Genomic DNA, 25414 nt, shown 5'->3' with positions numbered 1-25414 from the left:
CGGTTTTAGTTTACTTGCTGCTCCGAGAATGTTGCTCTTGTTTGGAGTTTGAATATTTTAGTTCATTTGTTGATTTGTCGGTCATTTCAAAATCAATTTCATCACAATTCATCCGATTAATCATCGCAGACCGTTTCCTAAAATCAAACAGGATGTTCGATTTTTTTTGAAAAGGAATCCACAATTTTTGTGAATATGTTCGAGCACAACATGACTGAAAATCACATCACAAAAGGCCTTTTTCTGTAGCCTGGACGCCAATTACAGATTAATCAGCTACTAAATTAGTTGACAATATTTCAATTAATCACGAATAATCCGACTAATCGTTTCAGCCGTACACGTCTTGTGTGTCCCCAGAGTCAAACTTGTGTGAAATCCTGACTGTTACTCACTGGAAACGAAGGTTGCAACACGATGTGCCTGGGTGAGCTGTTTAATGTCCCCACTGCAATCAGAGCTTTGACTGGGATGGTCAATATCTGAAACCATAAAAAAAAGAAGAAGAAAGTGAACATCAGAGATGACTCGAGCTGCCATTTTCTCGCTAAAAAGCTAAAATAAAAAACACAAACCAACCTCATAATCTGTTGTGATGTGAATGGCTCCGTCGTAAACGCCCTCCAGCGCTTTGGCGACTAACGTCACTCTGAAAGCTGCATAATAGCCAGATGCTAGAATCACCTGAAGACACAAGAAGAGATGGCCATTTCTTTCTGGGAAAGTGAGGTAGGAATATAACGTTTTACAGTGTAATGTTTCCTTTTTGTGACGAAACAAAAATTGTTATTTAAGAAAATATATATCGTATTTTCCGCACTATAAGCCACACCGGATTATAAGGCGCACCTTCAATGAATGGCCTATTTTAAAACTTTCTTCATATATAAGGCACACCGCATTATAAGGCACATAGAATAGACGCTACAGTTTGGGTTGCCACCCGTCCCAGGACGCGATTTGTTCCGTACTCTACAAATGTGGATGTATAATAATAAAGAAGTGGTCCCCGAGTACTTTATATAGTAGGCTGCCCCAGTCAATGTAGCGATATTGTGCCCAACTGCTTTCTGGGTAACACAGACCAATCGACACGCTGCCGCCACAGTCTCTGTCTCTCTTCCCCCGACCCCTCCCCGGCTTTAAATGTATAGGGGCTGGTCCCTTGGTAACCCCAGTCGAAACACCCCAGATGAATGTCTAAAGCCACTTTGTTGACATAGAGAATGTCAACAAAACAGTCCGACTCCGGTCAGCGAGGAGCGCCTTCCGCGACTGGGTCGGGGCGTGGCCGGACAATGGTCACCCTTCTCCGTTCGCTCACAGCATATTGAGGAGATTGTGGTGCTAAATGACCTGCAGACGACCTGATTATCAGGTCGGTAGGTAGATAGGTCAGTCAAACTTTATTAATAGATTACAAACCAGCGTTCTGACAACTAGTAAAGACAGTAAAGTTTGGTGATCTTAATCCTTTTTTACGAGTCACAACAACAGAGAAACTTTCATTGTTTTTAATTGGATTAGCAACAGTGCCTTGCAAAAGTATTGGCACCTCTGATCGTTTTGTCACCGTAAACCACAATCTCCATTATATTTTATTGAAATTTGACGCGCTAAATCAGCAAAAAAGTTATGCAAAATTGTGAAATGGACAGAAATGATGCATGGTTCACACATAAACGTGTATGTAAAGTGAAAAGATATCAGCACCCTCCATTAGTGCATCGTAATACTGTAGACTAATAACACTGAAGCATTTCTCAGAAGTAGTTTTCCGCTAGAATGCAACCATGGCTACTTTTAGAAAACATGTTACTTTTTTGTTTTTTTAATTGAATTTATTGGTCTGAAAGCATTTATTTTCTCATCTTCCACAGGAACAAGTTGTACCTTTTGGTTAAAAATCCCTACTGGACCACATCCCAGTAACACCACAGTTACTGGGAAGGCTAAACTATTTCTCAGCTAAAAGCTTATCTGTAGTTTTACTGATGCAGTAGATTAAAAATAAATGTAACTTCAGGCTTTTCTTATAATTTGTTGCATCAAAAAATAAAATAAAATAAAGGAACTAAAGTAGTAAATACGTCTGGACTTTTACCAAGAGTCATTAGAGGTGAAATATTTTGACATCTTTTCATTTCACATTCATTTTCAATCCTCTCCCTCACTGGCATCTGAATACAAGAACAGAAGCTGCTGTTGTAAACAGAGCTGTAGAAACCGCCGGCTTAAATAATGTTACATTCAAATCATTAAGAGGAAAAAAACTAAATCTATTCCAGTAAAGCAGCGCTTTGAGTTGTGTCAAATTCTTGCATCACAGAAACTGCAGAGCTTACAGTAAGCAGTTTCAGTGGAAGTGAACTTCTGTAGCCACGCGCTGTTCATCTCAAAAGGAAGCAGACCAACACCGCTATCAGCTAACAAAGTGCTGTCTCTCAGTCACAACAGCCTCACCACTGCAGCTCTGCAACACGTCAGCAAATGTGTATTTGTGTGTTTCAGCTCGTTTACTTGTTTTGTTTTGTTTACACTGTTTTCATGCCGTTTTTATACTCTGCGATACTCTCATTGCAATCATGAAAAGTACAACTCAAAAAATTAGAACAAGTTTATTTTTTCCTCTGCATATCTTGTAAATTTGATGATTGTGGCTCACAGATAATAAAAACCCCTTAATTTTGTGTCTCCAAAAATTGGAGCATTATGAAAAGGTTCCAAAAATTGGAAAGCTGAGTGGAAGGTAAAAGGATGGCAGGAAAAGATTAACCTGGAGGGCCCTGGAGAGGATTGTAAAGAAAAAATCCTTTAAATAATTTTGGGGGAGCTTCAGAAGGAGTGGATGGGGGTAGGAGTTAGCGCATAGAGTGGGGACGCACCGATCCACTTTGTTCACATTCCATACCAATACACATCTCTGAGGTTTAATATCGGCTGATACAGAAATTGTATCTTGAATCCTGAATAGACTTAAAACTTCAAACATGAGGTCAAACATGTTAAAAATAAAATGCAAACATGACTGAAACAGCGTGTTAGGGCCATTGGAGTTAGAAAAAAAAGGAGTAAATTTCCAACAAATAGTTAAAAGATTTTCTAGAAAAATTCTGGAAATTTTCAAAAGTGGAAAACTTTCAACTATTGGGAATTTTCTGTTTCAAAAGTGGAAAGTGTTTGACTTTTGAAACTGTTTTGAAAATGTTTTTTGAAGCTTCAATGTTTTTTTTTTGTTTTTTTTTAGAAAATGTCTGAGATTTATTTCAACATTTCTGAGTTTTTTCTAGCAAATTTTCAACTTTTCAAAAATCAGACATTTCTAAGTTTTCTGTTTAAGATTTCTGAGATTAATCTAAAATTTTCCCAAAAAAAATTTTTTTTTGCATATGTTTGACTTTTGGAGGTTGGAAATGTGAGTTTTTCCTAGAAAATTTCTGAGATTAATCTCAAAAAGTTTTTTGACAGGAACCTGCTTCTTTTTCCCCCATCTAAAATGGCCCCAATATAACACCCTGACATACAATCAGTGCTACAACTGAGTGATTTGTGTCACAACATAACCATGTGTTAGAATGGCCTAGTCAAAATTAAGGCGTAAATCCAGTTGTAAAAATGTGACAAGCCTTAAACACTGCTGTTTACTGCTGAAGCACACAAGCACACACCACACTTTTCAGATTTTTTTTTTTTTTGCAAACAGATTTCTAAACCACGTGACATCCTCCTTCGACTTCCCAATTCCTGCACTGCTTAGTGTTGCTCCATCACACACTCACACTTGTGGTTGCAATGCGTCGCAATGTCAAACTGCTGTTGCAAGGTCCTATAATTTGCATTGGCTTGTATTGTTTTTAGTCTCCGACGGATCAATAACGCCTTATCTCAAAAAGCAAACAGAAGAGGTCAAACCAAACTGATTCCAAAGAAAACACTGTGAAGGCACAAAAAGCTTCCAGAAGCTTATAGATGTATCGTTGGGGCAACTTTTGAGGTGGGTGGGGGAGCTCACCGTTTTGTGATGAGAGGCTGAGGTGTTTTGCAGCTCCTGCAGGCGACTCAGGGCTGCTGTCGTGTTCCCCTTCTCGGTCTTCAGCAGCTCCATGAAGAGGCTGTCTCCTGTGACCAGCCAGGACTTTATCTCCAGCTGCGGAACAAGAATTCACAGAACCGTCTGATTTTGGACGAGGGACCCAGTCATTTGTTTCGCAGAACAATGCGTGACTGTACTCCATGTTCTTTGCAACTTATCACTGAGTACTGCAGAAGTGAGGATGTTGGCACAAACGCTTGTGTTGCGACATGGACTGCACTGGGCTCAGAGTATAGAAAAGCACAAGCAGGAATACCTAAAAGGCTCATGTAGACACGTCTTACACAACAGGACGTTGGACAGCGAACTTCAGCACAAAAACCAAAGCGCGTGCCCAAGGAGGGAGGGGGATACCTGGTTGGAAAAACACCTGCAAAATGTCGCAATCGTTACGTCAGCAGGTCACGTGACTGCTCACCTCGATGGGGTTGCTGTTGACGACCACGAATATAATGCTGCTGGTGTCGGTGGCGCTGCGGACGCCAAAGTCCAGGGCGTTCTCCTTCATGCTGGGGGGCAGGATGAGGGGCTGTTGAAGAAAAAGGAAAAAGAAATTAAAATTCACAATTTCACATTTACTTCACAACAGTTTAAAATATTGTATAAAAGTGTCACACTGTGAGGAGTATTATATGTTCGCTGGTAAAATCCTTATGTAGTACAAACAGCGGAGATCAAAACAATATAATAAAAATATATGTACTTTTTAAGCCTTTAATTATAAACAGAAGTAAAATCTTAAGTGTTAGTTGTGAAAAATTTACTATTTAAAAAGGATGAATGTGGCTCATGGTGGAAGAGAGGAAACAAGAACACAAAACCACGGGAAACTCATAACCAATTACCCATTTACAGGATCAATAATGTTTGGACCGAGTCTTAGCAATTTGTTATATTTCATTACAGTGATTTGCAAAAGTATTCATACCGCTTTGCAGTAGAGCGGGCCTAAACATAATTTTTGAAACGTCAAATTGTGTATGTCTATACACACAATGTATAGACATTGTATCTATACACACAATGTCTATACATTGTGTGTATAGACATTGTGTGTCTATACACACTATGTATAGACATTGTGTGTATAGACACACAATGTCTATACATTGTGTGTATAACTGTGCAATTTGACGTTTCAAAAATAAATTTGCCCAATGGAAGCATAGCAATTTTGGAAAAACTCAAGTTTTTGGGGGGTTTTCTTTTGCTGAAAAGTTTTGTTTTATTCTGCAAAACTGCGATGGAAACATTTTTTCTGCATCACATGATCAAGAACCGGACAGTAACACCGACACAAACCAAGATGAAAACGACAGGAAGTGGTAGGATGATGATGGTGCAGCAGGTTTTAATGACTCATCACGCAAACAAACTTTCTCACCTGTAATTTCATTTTTATTTCTCATTTAACAGAAACACAGCAAGAGCAAAATTGTGCTTTTTTGACATTAGCAGAATATCAATATAGTTTTGCTGACATTTATAATAGAAATGCAGATATTGCGTCCAAATCCGATACAACCAAACTATAACTTTAAAGGCCCAAACCAGAAGCAAACCCAACAAATTTTAATTACTATTTTACTGCTTTCATATTTAGATGATCATTTGAGCGAACCGCAAGGTCTCGTTTTTTTAGACTTGCTTAACATACATTGTTTCTGGAATAAACTTCCTGTAAAACAACCTGAGTTCCTAAAAAAAACCTCGTCTGTTTAGAATTGCCTTTGATTAGTAGTAACTGGAACATTGATTAATATATCTGGTATTTGCTTGATGATGACATTTGACAAAAAGTAATGTTTATTTGGTTGTGTCACAATTAGATTAGCTATACGATGTTTTTATGGTGTAAAGCACGTTGAACTGCCTTGCTGCTGAAATGTGCTACACAAATAAACTTGACTTCATCTCCAGTATCGGCTCTTTTGCAGCCTCCAGCATGTTTTTCTTCCAGATTAAACCCAAACCCATATCCGCCTACCCATGGACTCTGACCAGCTGAACTCCAGCTGTAAAATATTTAAAAAACAACGTAAACTTTTCCTTCCACTTCACACTTATACACTTAGCATGTGCTGGTCTGTCACGCAAATCTTAACAAAAGAGTGTTTGATTATAACGTGACAAAACGTAAAGCTTAAGAGACATGAATACTTTTAGGAAGATACTGTATGCACTATATGTAGGCTCGGCGTTTCTCCGATTTCACCACAAACGCATCAATGTTTATTCAACTCTGCTTAGATGCACCGGGTTTGGGTTACTTCATTTAATAAATGTAGAAACTCTGTTACTTTCTGCTTCTACATCGTCTTCTTACCTCTAAGAAGCCTGTGTAAGCCCGGACAGGCAGGTGAAACTTGGACGCATTTGTGATCAGCAAGATGTTGCTGTCTATGTGAATGGATGGTCGGACTGCCCGGAACAGCAGGGAGAAGATGTAGCGGGACTCGTGGGGTGGGATGAGGATGGGTGTGCTGAAGTTCTGCACCTGCGACAGAGAAGAGAAACTTGTGACAGTTTGTTCCTCGGCTCCCGGCAAACTGCAGCTCGGCCTGCACTCACTTTAAACATGATTTTGGCCTCGTCGGGCAGAGACACATTGTGTATCCGGATCGCGAAGCTGAAGGCGTTCGTGAGGAAAATAGCTCTGTCCACTGGCTCGACAGGGCTGTCTCTGATGTGGAACAACGTGGCCGTGTGGTCAAAACCCAGGTAGCTATGGGAAAAACAAACAGGAAAAAAAGGGAAATAAGCTCTACTAAAAAAAATAAAAATAAAAGTTCACTATGTTTCTTAAAGAAATAACTCACCCTTCTAGAACGTCTGCCTGGTATGGGATTTCAAGCTTGGAATAAGTCTTTTCTTTTGCTTTAACTGTTATTTTACCAGAAAACTGATATGGTCTTCTTGCTTTTGAGGCTGCAATAAAAACAAAGATAAACAGAGTGGATAAGCCTGCTGTGAGAAGATACCCAGAAGGGGAAGTTGTGTAACAGCAAATAAAATTCTTTTAAAAATCTAACTCAGCCAGAGTTTGAATAAAATTGTCCAAAAGGACCAAAAACTCTCTGAAAATACCATTTTCAAAACGGTGCCTTCATAAATATTGCATTTTTTGAAGTGGATATGGAAAAAAAAAACATTTTATACACAAGGAACCACACCCAGATGCATTTTGATCACTTTTCAGGAAACTGACATCATGCTCTACTTCCTGAAGTGGTCAGTGAAACTGGTGCAAGCAGACGATGAGAGAAATCATGAGCCCTCACACAATCGGTCATGCGTGCAATTTCATTTCCCTTCGCCCCAGTAGCCTTTCAAAAACGAGCTCATTTCCGCCTTTGAAAGCAAACAAAAACACCCACTCACCATCAAAACTAATGGTTGCAACTTTAGTATATCTGCTCTCTCCGGCTTTGAGCGTCACCGCTTTAAAATCTACGGTGACGGCTTCGTTTGATGGTGTTGTGCGAACACTCTGAGGAGGAGAAGAAACAACAACAAAAAACCTGTCACTTACTGCAAGTCTTCAAGGAGAGGGATTTTATGGGAGCGACGGGAATACCCACTGTGATTGGAACGTCTTTTGTTCCTGAATTTAAAAGATGGAGGTTCAGGAGTTTTGGACGATCTATAAAACGAGAGACGGTTTGGAAAAGAAAGCAGACAATCAGATGGGGATTGTGTTACAACTAGAGATGCACCAATCCTGATATTAATATCGGCATTGGGACTGATATTGAAAAAAGTTCTAGATTGAGTATCGGTGACGATGTGCCTGATCCATCAGGGCAAATCTATTCAATGCTTTGTGCTCTGAGCGACGTCATGCTTTATTATTTAATTTACATCATATTTAGAACCATTTGAAAGGTTTGTTGCCATTTATTTTTTGCATGTTGGTATTTATGTTACGCTGGCTGTTCTACTCCTAATTGCACTGACTGAACAAATTAAATTTGTTTTTACGTGTTTGACCAAGCTTGTGAAGCAGTTGGTGTATTTAAATGTGCTGACTGGTGCAGTTATTAAATAAATGAATAATTTACTACATTTATGTCTGCGGTTTAAAAAAAGATGAAACCTTTTGAGTCAGCTCAGGTGTTTTTCTGTATCGAATCACTGTCGGCCGATGTTAACCTCAGATATCGGTATCAGAAGTGAAAAATGTGGATCGGTGCATCCCTCCTTACGAAAATTGCAAAAAGCGTTTTCCTGTAACTCTACGTACCTTGTGATCGAAGCGTACCAAAGTCAAGCATTTCTGTGGAGGAGTAAATACCAGGAGCTGCGAATAGTGATTAAAATGAAAGAGTTACGGTGATGCAAGAGGGGGATGAATGACTTCTGGATTAAAAAGATTTAGAAGCGGACCTGACGTGACCTCCACCTCGACCGGGAGGATGATGAACTGGTCCTCATTTGGAGCGTTGGTTTTGATCCTGATAAAAGCCGTGTGGTTGTCCGCGTCTCTCGAAGAGAAGCTGGCTCTCATCACCCCCTTCGTCTCGAAAGGAGGAATCTCCTGGAAGGCGGAGGAGGTTGGCGCCGATGAGATAAAAAGTTGATAAAAAAAATTAAAAGTTGCATCCAGAAGAGGGACTCACCCAAAGCTTTCCGGTGCCTCCTTGTTGGCCAGTGGGAAGCTCTAAATGCAGATCTCCTCCGCTGGAGTACATCTCCACCACCTGAACAAAGCACAGCAACGTCACAAACTGATCCAGAAAGTGGGTGCAGATTCACTATGTGAGGAAGAATTTGGACCTTTAAAACTTTTCACATTTTGTCACGCCACAAGCACAAAACCTTAAGTTATTTTATTGGAATTTTTACCCAAAGAAAAGCACATTGTGTGTATTTGTGGCGTTAGAGAAAAAGTGCAGATGATTTTTATTACTCTTTACAAATGAAAATGCAATGGCTGTGTTTCCATTACAAATGTACGCAAAACTTTGTCGACATTCCGCTAATGTAGAAAAAAATATATATAAAAATTCGTCATTTCAGTGTTTCCATTAAATAAGAAACGCAATTAAAATGAAACTTGAATAAGTTTGACCGCGTGATAAGTCGTTAAAAAAACATGCCGCACCGTAATTCTCCTAGCATTAATAGTCCACAACAGGGAAATTCAGCTGTGTTTTTATTTTATTTTATTTTAAAAGGACCAATCGAAATGTCAATGTTCTTCTTAGGCCTCTAATGAGCCATCATTTGATCCAGGTGGGTTAAACCAGGGAGAGAACTGAAACATACAGGATGCCGGCCCTCGAGGACCGACTTTGGGCACCACTGCACTATATCAGGGCTGCCCAAGTCCAGTCCATCATTTGGGTGCCGCCCTTCTCCAACTCGGCTCAATCAAATGACTCAGCAACTTTTAGCTCTGCAGAGGCCTGATAACGAGTAATCATTTGGTTGACTGGACTTGGGCACCTTTGGTCCATGATTAGATTGATTTGAGTACGAATATAAAACGACTTAAACATTAAATCGCTTGAGTTATTTTATGTAAGAGATCAAAATAACTTTGGTTTATAGGTCAAATGATCACATTGAGGTTTATGGGTGTAAAGTGACACAATGTGAAAAAGCTCAAAGCGTTTGAATGAGTCTCTTTAAATTACCTGCAGCGGTTCACTGTACGGGTTGTGAATGTTTATTAGAGGGGAGAAGCTGCTGTTCACAGGGACCCGGGCCCCGATGAAGGGCCGCAGCCTGTAGGGGTTCGGGACGCCGACCCCGAAAACCTGAAGGAGACAGAGGCAGGATTAGTGGCGTAGTAAAAACTAACCTTAGCGAGAGGCTGTTCTGTTTGTACCTGGTATGTAAACACTCCATGATGTGACGTATTAATAAATAAAGTGTTTTCTACATTTCCAACAACTCGACCAAGAAACACGACATCAAAAGATGTGTTCCCTCCTGGTGGAATTATCTGCAGGAAAAAAAGAACGGGAGGATATACGTAAAACAGGAAAAAAAATCATCATCAGTTGAAATAATAACACACAAAATCATAACCTCAGGAAACACAATATTCACTATGAAAACGGTCGGCGCTGTAAAAGCTTTACAGCTCCATGCTAACTTTAGCGTGCTGGTGGTGGCCGTGGTTTCAGCTGGTGATTGTGGGTTTCTGTTGCAGATTTCCCAGAAAAGATGCATTTATAGTAAAATGAGCCATTTACAAAGTCTGCTCTCACAACGACATCATGCTTAGGTTTGATGTTAAGATACGGTGCACCGAATCCATCTTAAAGGAGACATCTCTGGTTCTGGAGTGTGCAGACAGCAGTGTGGCTTTTTTGTTTTTGTTTTTGTTTTTTTTTTGGAGGGGGGGGGTGGGAGAGATACCTTTTTTCCTCAATTTTGCATCTTGCAAATATAAAAAATAAAAAAACATGAAAAAATTTTCAAAATTAGCCTAATTTAATATGTATATTTTATCAACAGTGCAGATTATTTGAAAGTGTAGGAATTTCTCAAAAACAAAAAATGCTCCTAGTAACTAACATTACCAAAAAAAAGCAGCTGAATGGTAACAAAATGCTTATTCTCTAAAACTCTGTTCGTTTTAGAGAATAAGCAAATCGGGCACATCAGATCCACAGATGATTATTTGCAGTCTGATGCGACACACGCAGCCAGATCATGTGATCCAAGCCGCACAGATGTGAGAGTGACGATATGCAAATATAAAACCAGACTAGCGCAATGACGACAGCATACCTGCTATTATTTTAATAATTAAAAAAACTATTTAATGGTCATTAGTTATACTAAACACTGTAGTAAAAGATTATAAAGCTGCAATTATAATTCTATGATTCACAAACTAACATTTATAGCAGGAGGTCTGAAGCCCCTGGTCTGCATTTTTAACTAAAAATGATAAATAACCTACTAATGTTTCTACAGATGCATGTTCTAGTATTTTTTTTTTATGGAATAATAGCATTGAACCTCTATAATAGAACAAAACTAAAAGTCCCAGGTATATTCTTTAGATTTCTGTCATTCAGTTGAAAACTAAGCTTTTTTTAAAACAATTTTTATAGAAAAACACAGTTATATCAACAACTTCGACGAAAATGTATCCACCCTCTCTTTTCTGCAAAGCTTTTCAAGTTAGAATTTGTTTTAAAGTCTAAAAATAGAAACAAAAATGTGGTTTCCTGGGGGAAATGTTTATCAAAGACGAAAGTTTTCTCGTTCTCTTCTTCAAAACTTCCTTTGACGTTTGTGGCTCTAAACGAGTTTTATTCAGCTGGACTCGGGGCAGAAATGTTTCTTTGGCTCGTTAAGGTTGCGGAGCCCTGATCTGGACAACTAGACATTCACAACTTTCACCTGAAACGCTTAAGTCAGCACTGTAAAACCTGAACTGTGCTGTTTAACACAACCTCTACTTTGTGACCAAGGAAGAAGAAAATACTTCATTCAAGAACTGTTTTAACTCACTTTGTTTGACGAAATGATGTAAATAATGTACGATGTTTAGTATCTGCTTTGACAAACTTTTAATTTATGAGAATTTTCTCACTTCTCCACTGTTAGACAATGTGGTAATGTGTGTAATCTGATTGGATTGGAGGTCACAAGCTCTCATCTGGATAAAAAATAAACCATGAAATAAACCGTTTTTGATCATCGTACAATAAAAATCCGCATGTGCTCCTAATCTGTGCCGTTATCAACTTGTGTCTTAACAACTTCTGCCAACCCCCCCCAAAAAACCCCCCCAAAAACAGCAAAAAAAAACCAGCAGCAGGAAGGAAACGACCAGCATGCGAGCGTTTCTGAGCCACCACAGACTGCTAGAGCCAAAGAGTATTTTAGATGAAACGCTCTGCTTGGTATGTCAGTATTTTAAGAAAAAAACTACATGGGAGGCAAGCAGCAAACCACTGAAAACTGAACCAGCTTCTCCCTCTCTCTCTCTCTCTCTCTCTCTCTCTCTCGAAACCCTCAAAAACATCTCTTTCCAGCCACACATGTCTTCCAGTTTTATTGGCGACTAAACTGCAACAAATAAAACAATTACAGGGAAGAAGTCACTAAAGATAAAAAAAAAACAAAGACTCAAAGTGAAGACAAAAAAGTCAGTTGTTTCCCTTCATCGAGAACAAGCTTCCAGAAATGTAAAAGTTTTCCTTTCTACTACAGATTTCCACAAATGCCACTTTAGTATATTTTATATCTCGGTGTGAAAGAGTGTTGTTGCTGATGCTGCCAATAAAAAAAAGGCAAAGCAATAAAGACAAAAATAAGACGTGAAGTCATCGTTCTGCTACTGCAGCAGCAGATACGCAGCATTTTACCAACCAGGAATCTGAATTGTGATTATTTTCCTGCAGATGACAGTGAGGGGATTGGAAATGTTGTAAACATTGACCTGCTGTTGGAGTGTGGACTTCATGTTTCTGGATTTCTAATTCCTATTGAACCAATTCGCACTGATCTGTTGACAAAGCCAGAGAAAAGATGTCTCCTCTCGTTTCATAAGAGTGACACAATAAAAGGACAAATTGCTTTAGAACTTCAATGACTCAGACAGAGTATCGCTATGAGCTGAGCTTTAAAGCTTGAATCATGAGTCACTTGCTTCTGCTTTTTTCTTCCTCCCTTTATTCAATCACTCTGTGTGTTAAACAGCTCGTCACCCTGCCTTCATTTAAAGCTCAGGACAGAGGTGTCCAAGCTTTTGCCTCACCAAAAACCTACATAAAGGGTAAAACAAACACACACAAAAAATACTGGGAAAGAAAAAAAGATTTTCTCTCCCAGATTTCTGACTTTAATCTTCTGAGACTTTTTTTAATCTACTAAACAACAAAATAAAGTTCAAATACTTTAGCTAAATGAGTAAAACAGTAAATTGTTTTGTTGGGGGGAGAAAAAAAAATGTTAAAACGGTTTTGCAGATTTGCCTCATTAAAGAAAAGGGTCCACTTTGTGGATTTTTAAAAGATTTTGACCATAAAAAACATTTATTGTCAATTCTGAGCAATAAAAATATGATTTTTTTTTGTTGTTGTTGAAAAGCAAATAGCCAGGTAGAAAAGCAGATCTGGGTGCATCAAAGCCAATTTGAATTATTCTGAATCGGAGATGCACAGAATCAGTCCAGGGGCCACAAATGGCCCTTCAGGACTACAATTCCCATAGATGAGCACACGTGACCTATATCAGCATTTCTCACATTTTTCTGTCTACACACATTATGTTCACTAGTTTACAGCAAACAAAGCAGGGAAAACAAAACAATTCACAGAAATTAAACGCTTCAAGTTGGATGCAACACAGCTTTTAAACTGCAGGCATTAACAGTGTGATCATCAGACAACATGACAGAAGATGAACAGATGATTTTCCTTCCCTTAGCAGATAACTCATTTCATTTATCAGATTCACAACAGCAAAAAAAAAAATCGATTAAAAAAGTGGTGACTACTTACCCTATTCTGAAAAAAGGAGGCATGGAAATGTGCTGTTGTTGCTGATATTGATATCAAACTAATTTCTTCTGAGCTAGGATTATGTAAATAAACTTTCTCCATTTTTGGCATTCCAACCGGCCTGTGAAGGAAGACGAGAAGGTTTGTGTAAGTGCAGGTTTTCAAAATTACCACTGTGGAGAAAAACAAAGCTCAGACGGAAAATAACTTAAACCTGACTGCAGATTTCACATCCCTGGTTTCTACAAAGTTTTAACCTATCTGTGCTGATTTTAACCAGTTCTCTTCACATAAGTAAGAACTGGGAATGTTAGAAAGAGCAGTCCATCCATCCATCCATTTTCTTGCACCCTTTTTCCCTCAGTGGGGTCGGGAGGGGTGCTGGTGCCCATCTCCAGCCAACGTTTCGGGCGAGAGGCGGGGTACACCCTGGACAGGTCGCCAGTCTGTCGCAGGGCAACACAGAGACACACAGGACACACGACCATGCACACACACACTCGCACCTAGGGGCAATTTGGAGAGACCAATTAACCTAACAGTCATGTTTTTGGACTGTGGGAGGAAACCGGAGTACCCGGAGAAAACCCACGCATGCACAGGGAGAACATGCAAACTCCATGCAGAAAGACCCCAGGCCAGGAATCGAACCCAGAACCTTCTTGCTGCAAGGCAACAGCTCTACCAACTGCGCCACTGTGCAGCCCAGAAAGAGCAGTCAATTATTATTATTAACAAATTAGGGTCTCACTAACATGTTAATGCAAAGACAAAATGATTAGCCTCTTTCAGAAACTAGTGCACCTGAATAAACGTTAGAAAACAGAAAAAGTTTTGGTCATTTTATATACAGTCACAACTTTTACAACTCTGATTATTTCTGTCCACAAGGTGTGGAAATTCTCTACCATGGTACTCCAACTGGGATTTTTATTTTATTTACTTTTACAATTTTTAATTTTAGTTCAGCCTGAAAGTCGCCCAGTTGTGCTAATGTTTTTTTTTCCTCATTGCATCTTTTGCAAAAAAAAAAAAAGTGAATAACTGAAAAACTAAACTCTAAAATAGTGTCCCCATGTTTGAACTTTAAGAGGTCTTTTGTGTTCACTACTTAAAGTAAAATAAGAGACACAACCGTCCTGTGGAGAGAGGATTCGACACGACTGAGTTAATGTCTCCAAATTGTTAAAACACCGTTCACAGCACGCCATAGACTCTTTTGATTTACAACCCGTCAGGCAGCCAGCGGCTGATATGAAAATGGCATGGTATGAAAATCAAGTGCAGCTCTTGTGGTGTTTTAATCACTTTCCCTCCCACAGAAATCAGACAAGGACATTTTCAGCTTCAGCAGAAATCCGACCAAGCCCAGAACATCATTATGGGAAGTCAAATGGACAAATGTCGAGGATCTTTGCATCCTTCGCTCTTGGGCCTTTATGAAAACTTTCAGACCTGATAAATGGACTGTTTGAATGAAAACAAACCTGAGCTTTTCCAAACAAGTTCCTTGAATCCTCAACAATGAAATAAATATTTTAAAAAACACTGATGTGTACATCAGTATGACTCCACAATCAGACAGGTAGGTGACCTAGTGAGTAGTTGAAGCTATGCATTGGCTGTGGAGTTGACTTATTGTTTTCTTCTGGGCCATCCAGAGATCAACAAGAAAAAAGGGTTTAGATCATCTAAACAGCAAAGCAAACATGATTTCACTGAAAATGTTAGAGAACTATGGTTGATTTAAATTTAAGCCTTTAAAATGTTTTTAATATAACCTTGAATTAAATCAAGGTTATATTAAATGGATGGTTGGGAGATGCTGCTGTATTGTAACCAAGCATAGCAAAAACTGACATTTCTAGGGTCTGTTTGTGGCTGTTAGCAGCAAGTTTGTTCTTCACACCGCCTACGGCTCTCTGAAGTCTTTATCCTCCTTAGTGCCGGGCTTGAATGTTTTGTTTTTTGCACAGAATGCACCTAGCCTTGTAAGGTTCATCAACAAAAGTGAGCTAGTGGCAAAAACGAACAATGTCCAGCCAAATGGCGATAAAATTGCACATATGCATGATAGGGGAAGAAAGAAAAAAAGCTAACTAGCTAGCAGCAAGGGTATATTGGCAGCTACTTTTGCCAGACAGAAAAGTCCCAAGAGAAACAAAACTTACATATGCGAGATTAAATGTTTCTGCCAGGTAAAATGTAAGACCTGACGAAAGTATTTAAGGCCAACTTCAATCTTTTCAATACATTTAAAGACATTTTAATACCTTAATTTTAGATGCATGAATTTAAAGGACGCACAGACACCCTGCATAAATGAAAACAAACCTAACAAACAGGAAGCATAGTTTTGCTTCCTATTAAACTAACAGGTTTAATATTTCAGAGAGATAAAAAAAAATACTCACTGTTCATGAAAGTCTAGCATTGGAGGCTCAAATCGTATAGGTCGGCAGTTCCCTCGGTGCGGGGACGTGCTGCAAGAGATGGGAAGGTGTGACAGCAGCAAGAGCAGGCAAGCAACAGCAATATCCATGCTTTGGGTTCAATTCAAAAGTTAGACAGACTAGATGACCAACAAACTCCTGGTTTTTGCTTTTATTATCACGTAAATAAAATAATGGATCCCTTCCCATCCGCAGCGAGCCATTTCTATGTCCAAAGTCTTCAGGAAACTTGGAAAAAGACAAAAAGAAAAGAGAAAAGGAAGAAAAGAAGCGGGATGGGCACGAAAGAAGGAGCTTTCAGTGTCACTTTCAGGTTGTGGTGCTTCTCTAGACAGAATTGCTTTGCGGCTGTAAAACTCACAGAACTTGTCCAGCAACAGGTGTATCTAAACAATAGACAGAGAGGCGGCTCCCCCCGCGGGAGGGGAGGAGTACACAACAGAAACGTGAAACATGAGCCTTTATGTAAATCTCATGCAAAAGGAAGTTCAGAGATGGCAGACGTGGCAGTCAGCTGAACGTCGGCTCATTTAGCAGGCGCTGAACATCACGTGTTTATCTTGCCACATATATGACTAATTCATCTGTGACTAAGATTCCCCATCCGAGGCAAATATTTAATCTAACTGTGCTCCCCTAATTATACCGTCTCACATTGTTCTAACAAAAGAAACACGCTCGGTTTATATAACTCGTGTAATTGCGCTAACACCGCCCTGCAGTTGGACAATTTGCTGGAGATCCGTTTCACCTTCTTTTACTACCGAGCCTCTGCTCACAAGAGCAGACAAAAGCCGGAGCGCAGCGCTCCAATAGCCGGGATATTCCAAGGCGGGATGGGTTTACATCCCCGGGGAGACAGAATGTGCCAAGATTCAATGTTCCTGCGGGATGAACCGTCACCTAGAGCCTGTCCCTGCTTTGTGCCGCTAATATAACAACTGCTGACAAGATTTTTGGAGTAAAGAAGAAAAAAAAAGAAAAGAAAAATGGCTTGCAGTGGCTATATTTTTCTCAGTGCTTCAGAGCTGAGAGAGCAGAGGCTCTTCCTCTATGAGCTGCAGTGCCTTGCAAAAGTATTCATACGCCCTGACCAGACTGGCCGGATTTACAAGGATTTGGGCCCCTGGACTGGAGCCAGTTTTGGTGACCGAAACACAAAGAAAAGATTCTTTTGCTAATGCAAATACGGTAGTGATATGCATCAGCAGGTTTGAACTCTTGCAGGTTTATTACATCCACTAGCCAGTGACACCAAGTTGTTCCCTTCATCATTTTCAAATACTTGAATATTGTTTATAATCATTAAAAAAAATCCAAAATATTAATGCAATCCAATGTAATTTGAAGAATGCAGGAATTTTATATAAAGTACAATATTTGCAAAACATACATTCATTCAAGAAAATGAAAAAAAATCTTTACAGTGAAAACAAAAATCGTTTTGAAGTCTGATCCATCTCTTGACAACCAACAAACTTTCTTTTTCTAGTAAAAAAAAAAAAAAAAAATCAGTGAAACTAGAACATTTTAATGAATATTGAGGAATTATTGACTTAAAACAAACTAATACTTCTTGATTAAGTCATTTGTAAGTGAACTTTGTCTTATTTTCAGTGCAGTCAAATATTTGCACTAGGAACTAGACAAAAATACTTGATTTTGTGTTTTGCAGTGTAGCAGGTTGCTCTTAGGCGACTTTTGGAGGAAATCTGTGGACTGGATTCAATTTTAGGCTCAAAGTAAAGAGGTTTAGACACAAAAACTGACCACAACTACCAGATTTTGGTTGGAAATTCAAATAGAAGGGAGTTATATTCCTTCTATTTGAATGACATTGAAGTTCCTGCTTGAAATGGAGCAAAATGTACAAAAGTTCAAGCAGTATGAAAACGTTTGAGGTATGGTTGATGAGCCTTGTGCGTAAAAAAATATGCATGAAAGGAAACATTCATATTGAATGCGAAGTACATTCATTCCAGAGGAAGAGAAAATGCTGCTTTACACAAACTGATTCCTGAGCTCAACACAGGGAAGTAAAAGAGGAAGTGTGAACCTTAAAAAAAATAATTCAAAACACTCCTTTGACACACCTCTGTCAGCACTCGCGCTACGACTCTGCGAGATAACGACTTCATGGACTTTAACATAGCTGCACATGGAGCAAACACACGTGTATGTGATGCATGCCATGTACATGTAACTGCAACGGCTGCAGACCACAAAAACAGAAACATGACACCACAAGTCAGCTAAGTTTTACAAGCTTCCTGCCAGCCATGATGGAGAGCCGTTTTCAAGTTCGAGCACTGCTCTATCTGTTGGACACACACACACCCATCATAACAAATCACACCCAGAAGACGCACACTGCAAGAAAAAACAAAACTAAACTAAATCTAAAAATCAGTGCAACGTCCAACTGCAAAGAAACTCACTGTAGTTCAAACAGCACACGAGTGAGGAATGTTACGGCAGTGACTAGAAAGCAAACTTCCCCAAAGCCGACCACCGTCTGACATGTTTGTGTACACACACTGAGTGCAGTGGAGAGATCCTGCGGATCGGTTCATGCTGACAACACAGCTCTGCCCTGTTGGACCCGTTCTGAGAAGAGAGGAGAGCTCGCTGCGCTTTTGGCCAGACGGGTGACTGAAAGCTTGCGGCTTCACTATATGTAGCAATTTTGACTTGTCGGTTGCCCCACACCGTCGCACCTCGCCATTTAAAGTACCCCCCGTCTCTGCCCAGCTACACCAGCAGCTATTTTTCCAACATCGGTCACATTATAAGAACGGGGGGGAATAGTCAAGTTTATTAGGCAGGCGACCTTTTATTCGCTTGGTTACTTGGCACCAACAGATCACAACTGCATAGAAAAATATATTTATACGAGATCGTGCCTGTAAATGGGGATGCACTTTTTTCACTTCAATTACCGACACAGATATCAGGTTTAGTATCATCCGGTACGAACCGATACAGAAAAATAGTGCTGAATAGGCTCAAAACTTTCTTCTTCTTCTTTTTTTTTTTAAACAGACATAAATGTACTGAATTATACCAGTACAGCACTTAAATACATCAATAGTTTCACAAGCTTGGTCAAACATGTTAAAACAACTTTGATTTGTTCCGTCAGTGCCATTAGGAGTAGAACAGCCAATGGGAAATAAATAATAAAGAAACTATCAAAAACAATAGCTGACTACCTTGGTAAGATGTGAAAATAAACTGCGACAAACCTTTCATTTTTTCTGTAAGTGCAAATAGAGACTCTAGCTGTAAGGTAAACAGAATAAAGCGTAGAACTAGACTGAATAGATCTGCCCTTATGGATCGAACACATTGTCATAGATACCTGATATAAAATTCTGTAAAATATTGGGACCGATACAGATATAAATATCGGATCGGTGCATCTCTACTGCAAGTACATTTCAGTTCGACTGTTCTCTCCCCACCGAGTGGAATGAACATCAAATCAACACGTTCAATTGTAATCTTTTTTAAAACAAGAACCATTTTGTGTTTATTGACACTTAAATTTTAGGGTAGATTTTCCATAATTCACACAAACGTATGCATGCACTAATATTTGGATGAGTCTCCTGTAGCCAGCTGCACTTCTCTCCGTCTCTCTTTTTAGCTTTCAAAAATCCGTGGCATCCTTCTGGCTGGATATCCGACCACTCTTCCTGTTCCACTCGGAGCTCATTTTAATTGGTCGATTTTCTGTCGCCTTTTAAGCATCGTCTACAACAGTGGTCCCAAAACTTTTTCCTGTGAGGGCCACATAACTTTTCCCTTCTCAGGTGGGGGGCCAGAGTCAGTTTGTAGCAGAAAAAGTGTGACGTTTGCAGAAGTGCCTAAATGTAAAAATTTGTTTTCTAGAAAGCACAATCAAATGACCCTCTCTGGGTTCTTCACAGAAAAAATCCAGGAAATAACACTATTTATAAAATAAATACCGTATTTTCCAGACTAAGCCGCAGATATCTCTGCCGCTCTAGGTTTTCCACAGCGACAGAGATATCGCTGTGGATATCTCTGCAGCAGCAGAGGGGGGCGGACACCCAACGTTTGAGTCATAACAGGTCAATTGAATATCACATTTATTACGGATGAAAAAGAAAAAGTTGCCAAGTTTAGATATAACTGAACTGATTACGGTAGTTTCCGAACGGTAACTGTAACAGTAAAAGTGCTGATTCTTCGTGTTGCTACTAGCATGTGCTAAATGAAAATAGGCACTTTCTTCTTCTTCTTTAGATCTCAACGGCAGCTTGCATCCATTATTCTTGCACTACTGCCTTCTACTGGATCCTATCTATACCTCAAATTCTCATAATGATCCCAGTATTATTTTAAAAAAATGAAAAATCTTCTTTTTCCCCTCAATGCTATTTAACTGATCAACAACATTCTCAAATTTCAATTCCCTATTAAAACCTAATTCCGTTTTAATGGGCGCGCTCTTCTTTTATTTCCAATTTTGACTTCCAATGTTTCACTTCCTGCTAAAGAGCCCCCTGGTGGTTGAAGAAAAATCCACATATAAGCCACATGGTTCAAAGCTCAAGAAAAAAGTAGTGGCTTATAGTCCGGAAAATACGGTATATGAAAAAAAATCTAAATGCTCTCTGGTATTGTTCAGGGGGCCGGACCAAATGTGGAGGCGGGCCGGATCTGGCCCGCGGGCCGCAGTTTGGGGACCACTGGTCTACACGTTTCCATGCAAGGTAAGCAGCTCATCCTCTTCCAGAGTCTTAAATTGCTTTATCTATTTCAAACTAATTTAATTGTATGAAATCTCTCAGTCGTTCAAAAAAGAAAAATGGTAGAATGATTAAAAGCAGTGCAGGAATCAGACATTAACTTAAAATACCTTTTTTATAATAATTGAGTTGCAGCTTCCTTTTTCCTGTTTGTACCAATTGTATTTATTGAAAAACATTTTGTCAGGTGATTTTAAATTTTATTTTTAGCAAGATAAATTACTTATTATCCATGAGAAACTGATGAAAAATAGCCTTTTTGCTAAATCTGTCACATTTTAATCAATACAGTTAAAATGTTAAATTAATGAAAAACCAGTTTGACCCATAGTGTGAAAGACTGAGCCTGAGAGAAGACTGGCTCCTTCCAGCTTGGCTGCCTACATAGTTGGCAATGTTTTTAAAAGTTACACCATTCCGAGTGTCAGGTAAGGTGGTGACAGCATCATGCTGTGGGGTTATTTTGCTGTCAGAACTACAGTGACATTGCATCAGCAGCATGAAATACAAAAGGACGACGGCTAATTCATCAACTTAACCTCAAAACAAAAGATAGACTTTAAAAGACAAGTAGGTTTTCCAACAGGACAGAGACAACAAAACTGGTTTTGCAACTGATACATCAGTCCAATTTTTAGCATTTAAAATGACTTCTACTGACATTTTTAGAAAGACTGGTCAAGTATCTAACCAGAAGGCTCTCAACGGCTAGAAAAATTGATTCTTTGACGTCCAACTTGCTAAAGCACATTTACTCCAGATATGCAGGGGGTGCATGTAAATATTTGAGCTTCTTTGTAATATTCTGACAAAAGTTTCAAAACAGTTTGACATTTTTTGAAAGCTCAAAAAATGTCAAACCTGTGCATCCAGTTCTTGTTTAAAAGCTTCAACGCATCTTTATAAAGCAAAAAGAGAAACATGTCATACCTCTGTTGATGATATAAACTAAAATCAATGTCAGACTCTGCCTGCAAGACAAAAATCACACAGGAAGTAGTTATCAAAAAACATGATCATTTAGTCAGAAACTCTGCCAGTTGCTTAGTGTTTTTTAATCAGGTTGATAATCCTCTGTTAACGTTCAGATGATGGATGAAAACGAAAGGCCTTACCTGTAAAAGGCTTCCCTCACCAAAATGTAGAACCTCTAGAATTGTGTCTGACTGAATGAATGCTGTAAAAAAAACATAAGAAAATAAACACCTGATTAGCTTTATTTACGCCACCATCATAGAAAAGAAAGGCAGCTTTTCATCTCAGTACATTTACCAACTAACAAAGCTGATTAAATCAAACGTTACATTAAAAAAACATTTAAAAAACGCACAAAATATGGTGCCATTTGATTGTGCTGCAATAGTTCATATATATATATATATATATATATATATATATATATATATTTTTTTTTTTTTTTTAAACGCTTATTTGCAATGCAAAGAACCGAACATATAAATAGAAGAAGACACTCTTTAACGCCAATTTCAACTCTGGCGACAGCTGGGCCACAATTCTAGAGAAAAGCAGAATTAGATGTCAGGTAAAAATAGCTTTGTGAAACCGCTCGCATTTCCTTATTGACAAACGAGAACGTTTTCCACTCAGTCCGTCTACCTCCCTGATCCACTAGTTATAATTTCTTGTAAAGGTCATTTAAAGCTCTCTTTAAAGATTCACGCTCTATATCTGCTCACAGTGGGGGAACGTTTGGCCTCAGCCGCAGGTTTCAAACTAAGGACAGCCCCTCCAAACGACGTGCTGTGCCGCGCGTCTATTTCTGGGTGTTATAAGGTGTCGGGTTGTGAAAAAGGCAGTAAATCCTTTACAATGGCGCTGCTATCAACAAGGCTTTAGAGAGGCGGACATCTTTTATTTCAACTGCGATGGGACTCCCTCAAATTAAGCCTAAGGTCCAAACTCTGCTGGTCAGGTGTCTTTACTGTGTCCACCTTCTGACTTGCATGTGGAAACATTTCCTTCCTCTAAAGATTCGATTTACAAAAAAACCCAAACATTTAATCCGAGTATCTTACATCATGTTTTTGCAACTTTTTAATAGTGAACACTTTAAAAATTTGCAGTTTAGACGGTTTCATCCACTGATCAAGATTTATTGTGGCATTTCTTAGTAACTGTACTATACAAACTGTACTGCAAGTGTGTGTGTGTGGAATGATCTGGGCGTTAGCTTAGCTTAGCTTTACCGAGGTAAGACCAGGCATTTAAATAAAAACAAAGCAGCAAAAAAAAAAAAATGTGGCTCTGTATTCTACATTTGGCTTCTTCCGTGTGTCAAACCCAACCGACAAATGTATTTAATAAAATTAGAAATGTATTAGCCCTAAGTAGCCCTGATGTTTGTTTTAACATTGTGAAACTGTGGTGTTTTTAATTAAGGTTATCATACCGTGAGAACCTCATGCCAGCCTACACTCAGTGTGGAAACACGATGTGGCTTAGAGTTTAAACCCACTAGTGGCCAACAAACTCTCAGGAGTGCAAAGATAAACGCTTTTATGAAAGTAGCCCATTTACAAAACATTAATAATGAATTTAAAAAAGCGCCGACCAAAGTTTGACAACAGTTGGTGAAGTGCATTTATTAGCATCTCAGATTAAAGAAGCCTTTGTGTGTGTGTATGTATGTATGTATGTATGTATGTAACGTACGTACGTATGTATGTATATATTTTTTTAAATCACACCTCACCTCTTCAGACAGAAGGTGTCAGTAAACATGTAAAGATCGTTTTTCTTCTTGAAAAACGATCTTTTGTTGGTCAAGTATCACCATTTTGAAAGACTTAACACAACAGCGTGTGGAGTGTGTCCGTTTGTTGTTAGGTGAAGTTGGAAAAGCTAATGGCTGGTTCTTTTAGCTGGAATTCCTGAGTGGGAATGTTGGAGGTTCCTCACCAAACCACAACTCAACATCCAAAATGGTCATGAAAACCGTTTCTGTACAGTTCTGAAGATGCATCTAGTTAAAATAAATCTGATACAACTTCCCTAAAACCTTTTGAGCTAGCGCAAAAGACTACATTAGGTAGGACGTTACTCCCAGATCCAAAATTTTAACTTTAGAGAGCCACTGTAATACATTTTTCTCCACTGCACTTTTCAAATGAAGCAAAGATCAACCTGCTTAAATCCTCTTTTTGCCACTTGATAGCTCCACATCATGGCTAATTCATTTGCATTGCAAATAACGGTGCCAGCGTTTCTAAAGGCTCCCAAAGTGCAACAACCAGCTGTACTTGTGACACAGTTTAAAACCGTGGATTTAAAGCTTTTAGTGTAGCATAAGAGGCATGAAAAAGTTCAGTCAAATATCGAGAAGTTGGGAGCGGTTTCTCTGGATTGTGGCAGCAGTGTAAACAGTAACAGGGCACGTTTCAAAGTTTCCACAGCTGATGTTGACAGTGGATGTCACCTGTCCGCCTGTCTCTGACCTGACATGACATGACCGCAGCGAGCCGCAACCCGGCTGGGTAAATAACAATCGGGCTGTCATTTAGCCTGTGGGCTGAGCCGTCCGTCCCAAACTGAACCCGGGAGAGGGTCAAGAATCAAACCGAGAAGCCACGTTTACAAAATAAAACTCTGACTGTCTCACCTCAGACATGACTCGGTATGAGGAAGTCACCTTCCTGGCATACCAGGATTATTTCACCACTCTGACATGTCTTCATTCCAGTGCTTTCAGGTCATACAGTGACAGGTTTAAGCTAAAATTTGTGTTAGTCGTGGTGCTAAGAGGCAGCTCTGTACCTTTTCAGACTTCTCTAAAATGTAGTTAGCTTAACTTAGCCTTATATGGAAGGTATGACAGCAAGCAGAGAACGAAGGAAGCTAGCGTCGCCCATAGGAGCGTTTAAAAGGCCACTTACAAACCAACATATCGGTAGTTCTATCATTCTGAACTGTGCTAATAAACGCTACAGTCTACCATTAAACCTTGTTCATGGCAATGAAGGAAAACCATAATGCAGTGTAAGCGGGCTAGCCGTGGTAAAGTTGGCCCGCGGAGATAGAGCTAACCTTTACCCGCACTTCACTGAAAATACCTACGGAAGTTAGCGCTTGCTAACGCGGATACAGTCAGCTAAGTTACAAACCTTGTTTATCCGCCCGCGCGGCGTGAATAAAAGCAATAAATAACATCCTGAAGAGTCCGACACACGCCGTTCTTCTTGTGTGAGAGCAGCGGCAGCTCTGGGCTCTCTCTGGACTCGCCATGCTGCAGGTCTCTCTGTTGTTACGATAACAACCGAGCGAGTGTGCGGACATGCCCGTGTAAAGCTCTGCTGCCTCTGTCAATCATAGCCGTGAGAGGAAAAACTGCGGCTCCACTGAGCAGCAGCTAACCACTCTAACAGGACGGTGGCCTCTTCTTCTACCTCCTCCCTCCTTCTCCTCTTCCTCCTCCTCCTCTTCCTCCTGTTCTTCCGCTTCACGCCGCGTCACCGGTTACTACAGGCAGCAACACATCAACCCTCCCTCCTGAACCATTGTAGTGAACAGCGCTTTTAAAAATGTACATTTTAGATGTTTTACTTCAAAGCAGCGACTTAATGGCCGAGACTTGCAAAATCTCCAAGAAGCAAAATTCAT

At 39.5% G+C, this 25414-nt stretch overlaps 1 protein-coding gene across 3 annotated transcripts in view; it reads right to left on the bottom strand.

The window, feature by feature from the left end:
* tmem131 (transmembrane protein 131) overlaps positions 1-25380 on the bottom strand; it is a 41739-nt gene extending 16359 nt beyond the window's left edge. For 2 of the 3 annotated variants that reach the window (XM_017304445.2, XM_017304444.2), the window contains exons 1-19: positions 24919-25380; positions 21913-21974; positions 21728-21768; positions 15981-16049; positions 13567-13687; positions 9927-10043; positions 9733-9855; positions 8713-8793; positions 8480-8630; positions 8337-8393; positions 7675-7736; positions 7475-7583; positions 6913-7021; positions 6665-6818; positions 6420-6590; positions 4512-4622; positions 4013-4147; positions 580-684; positions 396-482 (exon numbers count right to left, since the gene is read on the bottom strand). In XM_017304445.2, coding sequence (XP_017159934.2) covers positions 396-482; positions 580-684; positions 4013-4147; positions 4512-4622; positions 6420-6590; positions 6665-6818; positions 6913-7021; positions 7475-7583; positions 7675-7736; positions 8337-8393; positions 8480-8630; positions 8713-8793; positions 9733-9855; positions 9927-10043; positions 13567-13687; positions 15981-16049; positions 21728-21768; positions 21913-21974; positions 24919-25090 — 2037 coding nt within the window. In that variant the 5' untranslated portion in view covers positions 25091-25380. The remainder of the gene's footprint in view (positions 1-395; positions 483-579; positions 685-4012; positions 4148-4511; positions 4623-6419; positions 6591-6664; positions 6819-6912; positions 7022-7474; positions 7584-7674; positions 7737-8336; positions 8394-8479; positions 8631-8712; positions 8794-9732; positions 9856-9926; positions 10044-13566; positions 13688-15980; positions 16050-21727; positions 21769-21912; positions 21975-24918) is intronic. The other variant, XM_008407646.3, reaches the window with a different exon arrangement.
* Between the last annotated feature and the right edge of the window lie 34 nt (positions 25381-25414).

This window comes from Poecilia reticulata, chromosome 4, assembly GCF_904066995.2.
Source record: "Poecilia reticulata chromosome 4, P_reticulata-male-v2, whole genome shotgun sequence".
Lineage (NCBI taxonomy): Eukaryota > Metazoa > Chordata > Actinopteri > Cyprinodontiformes > Poeciliidae > Poecilia > Poecilia reticulata.
The sequence above is the reverse complement of the archived record's forward strand: the minus strand, read 5'-3'. Positions and strand labels throughout refer to the sequence as shown.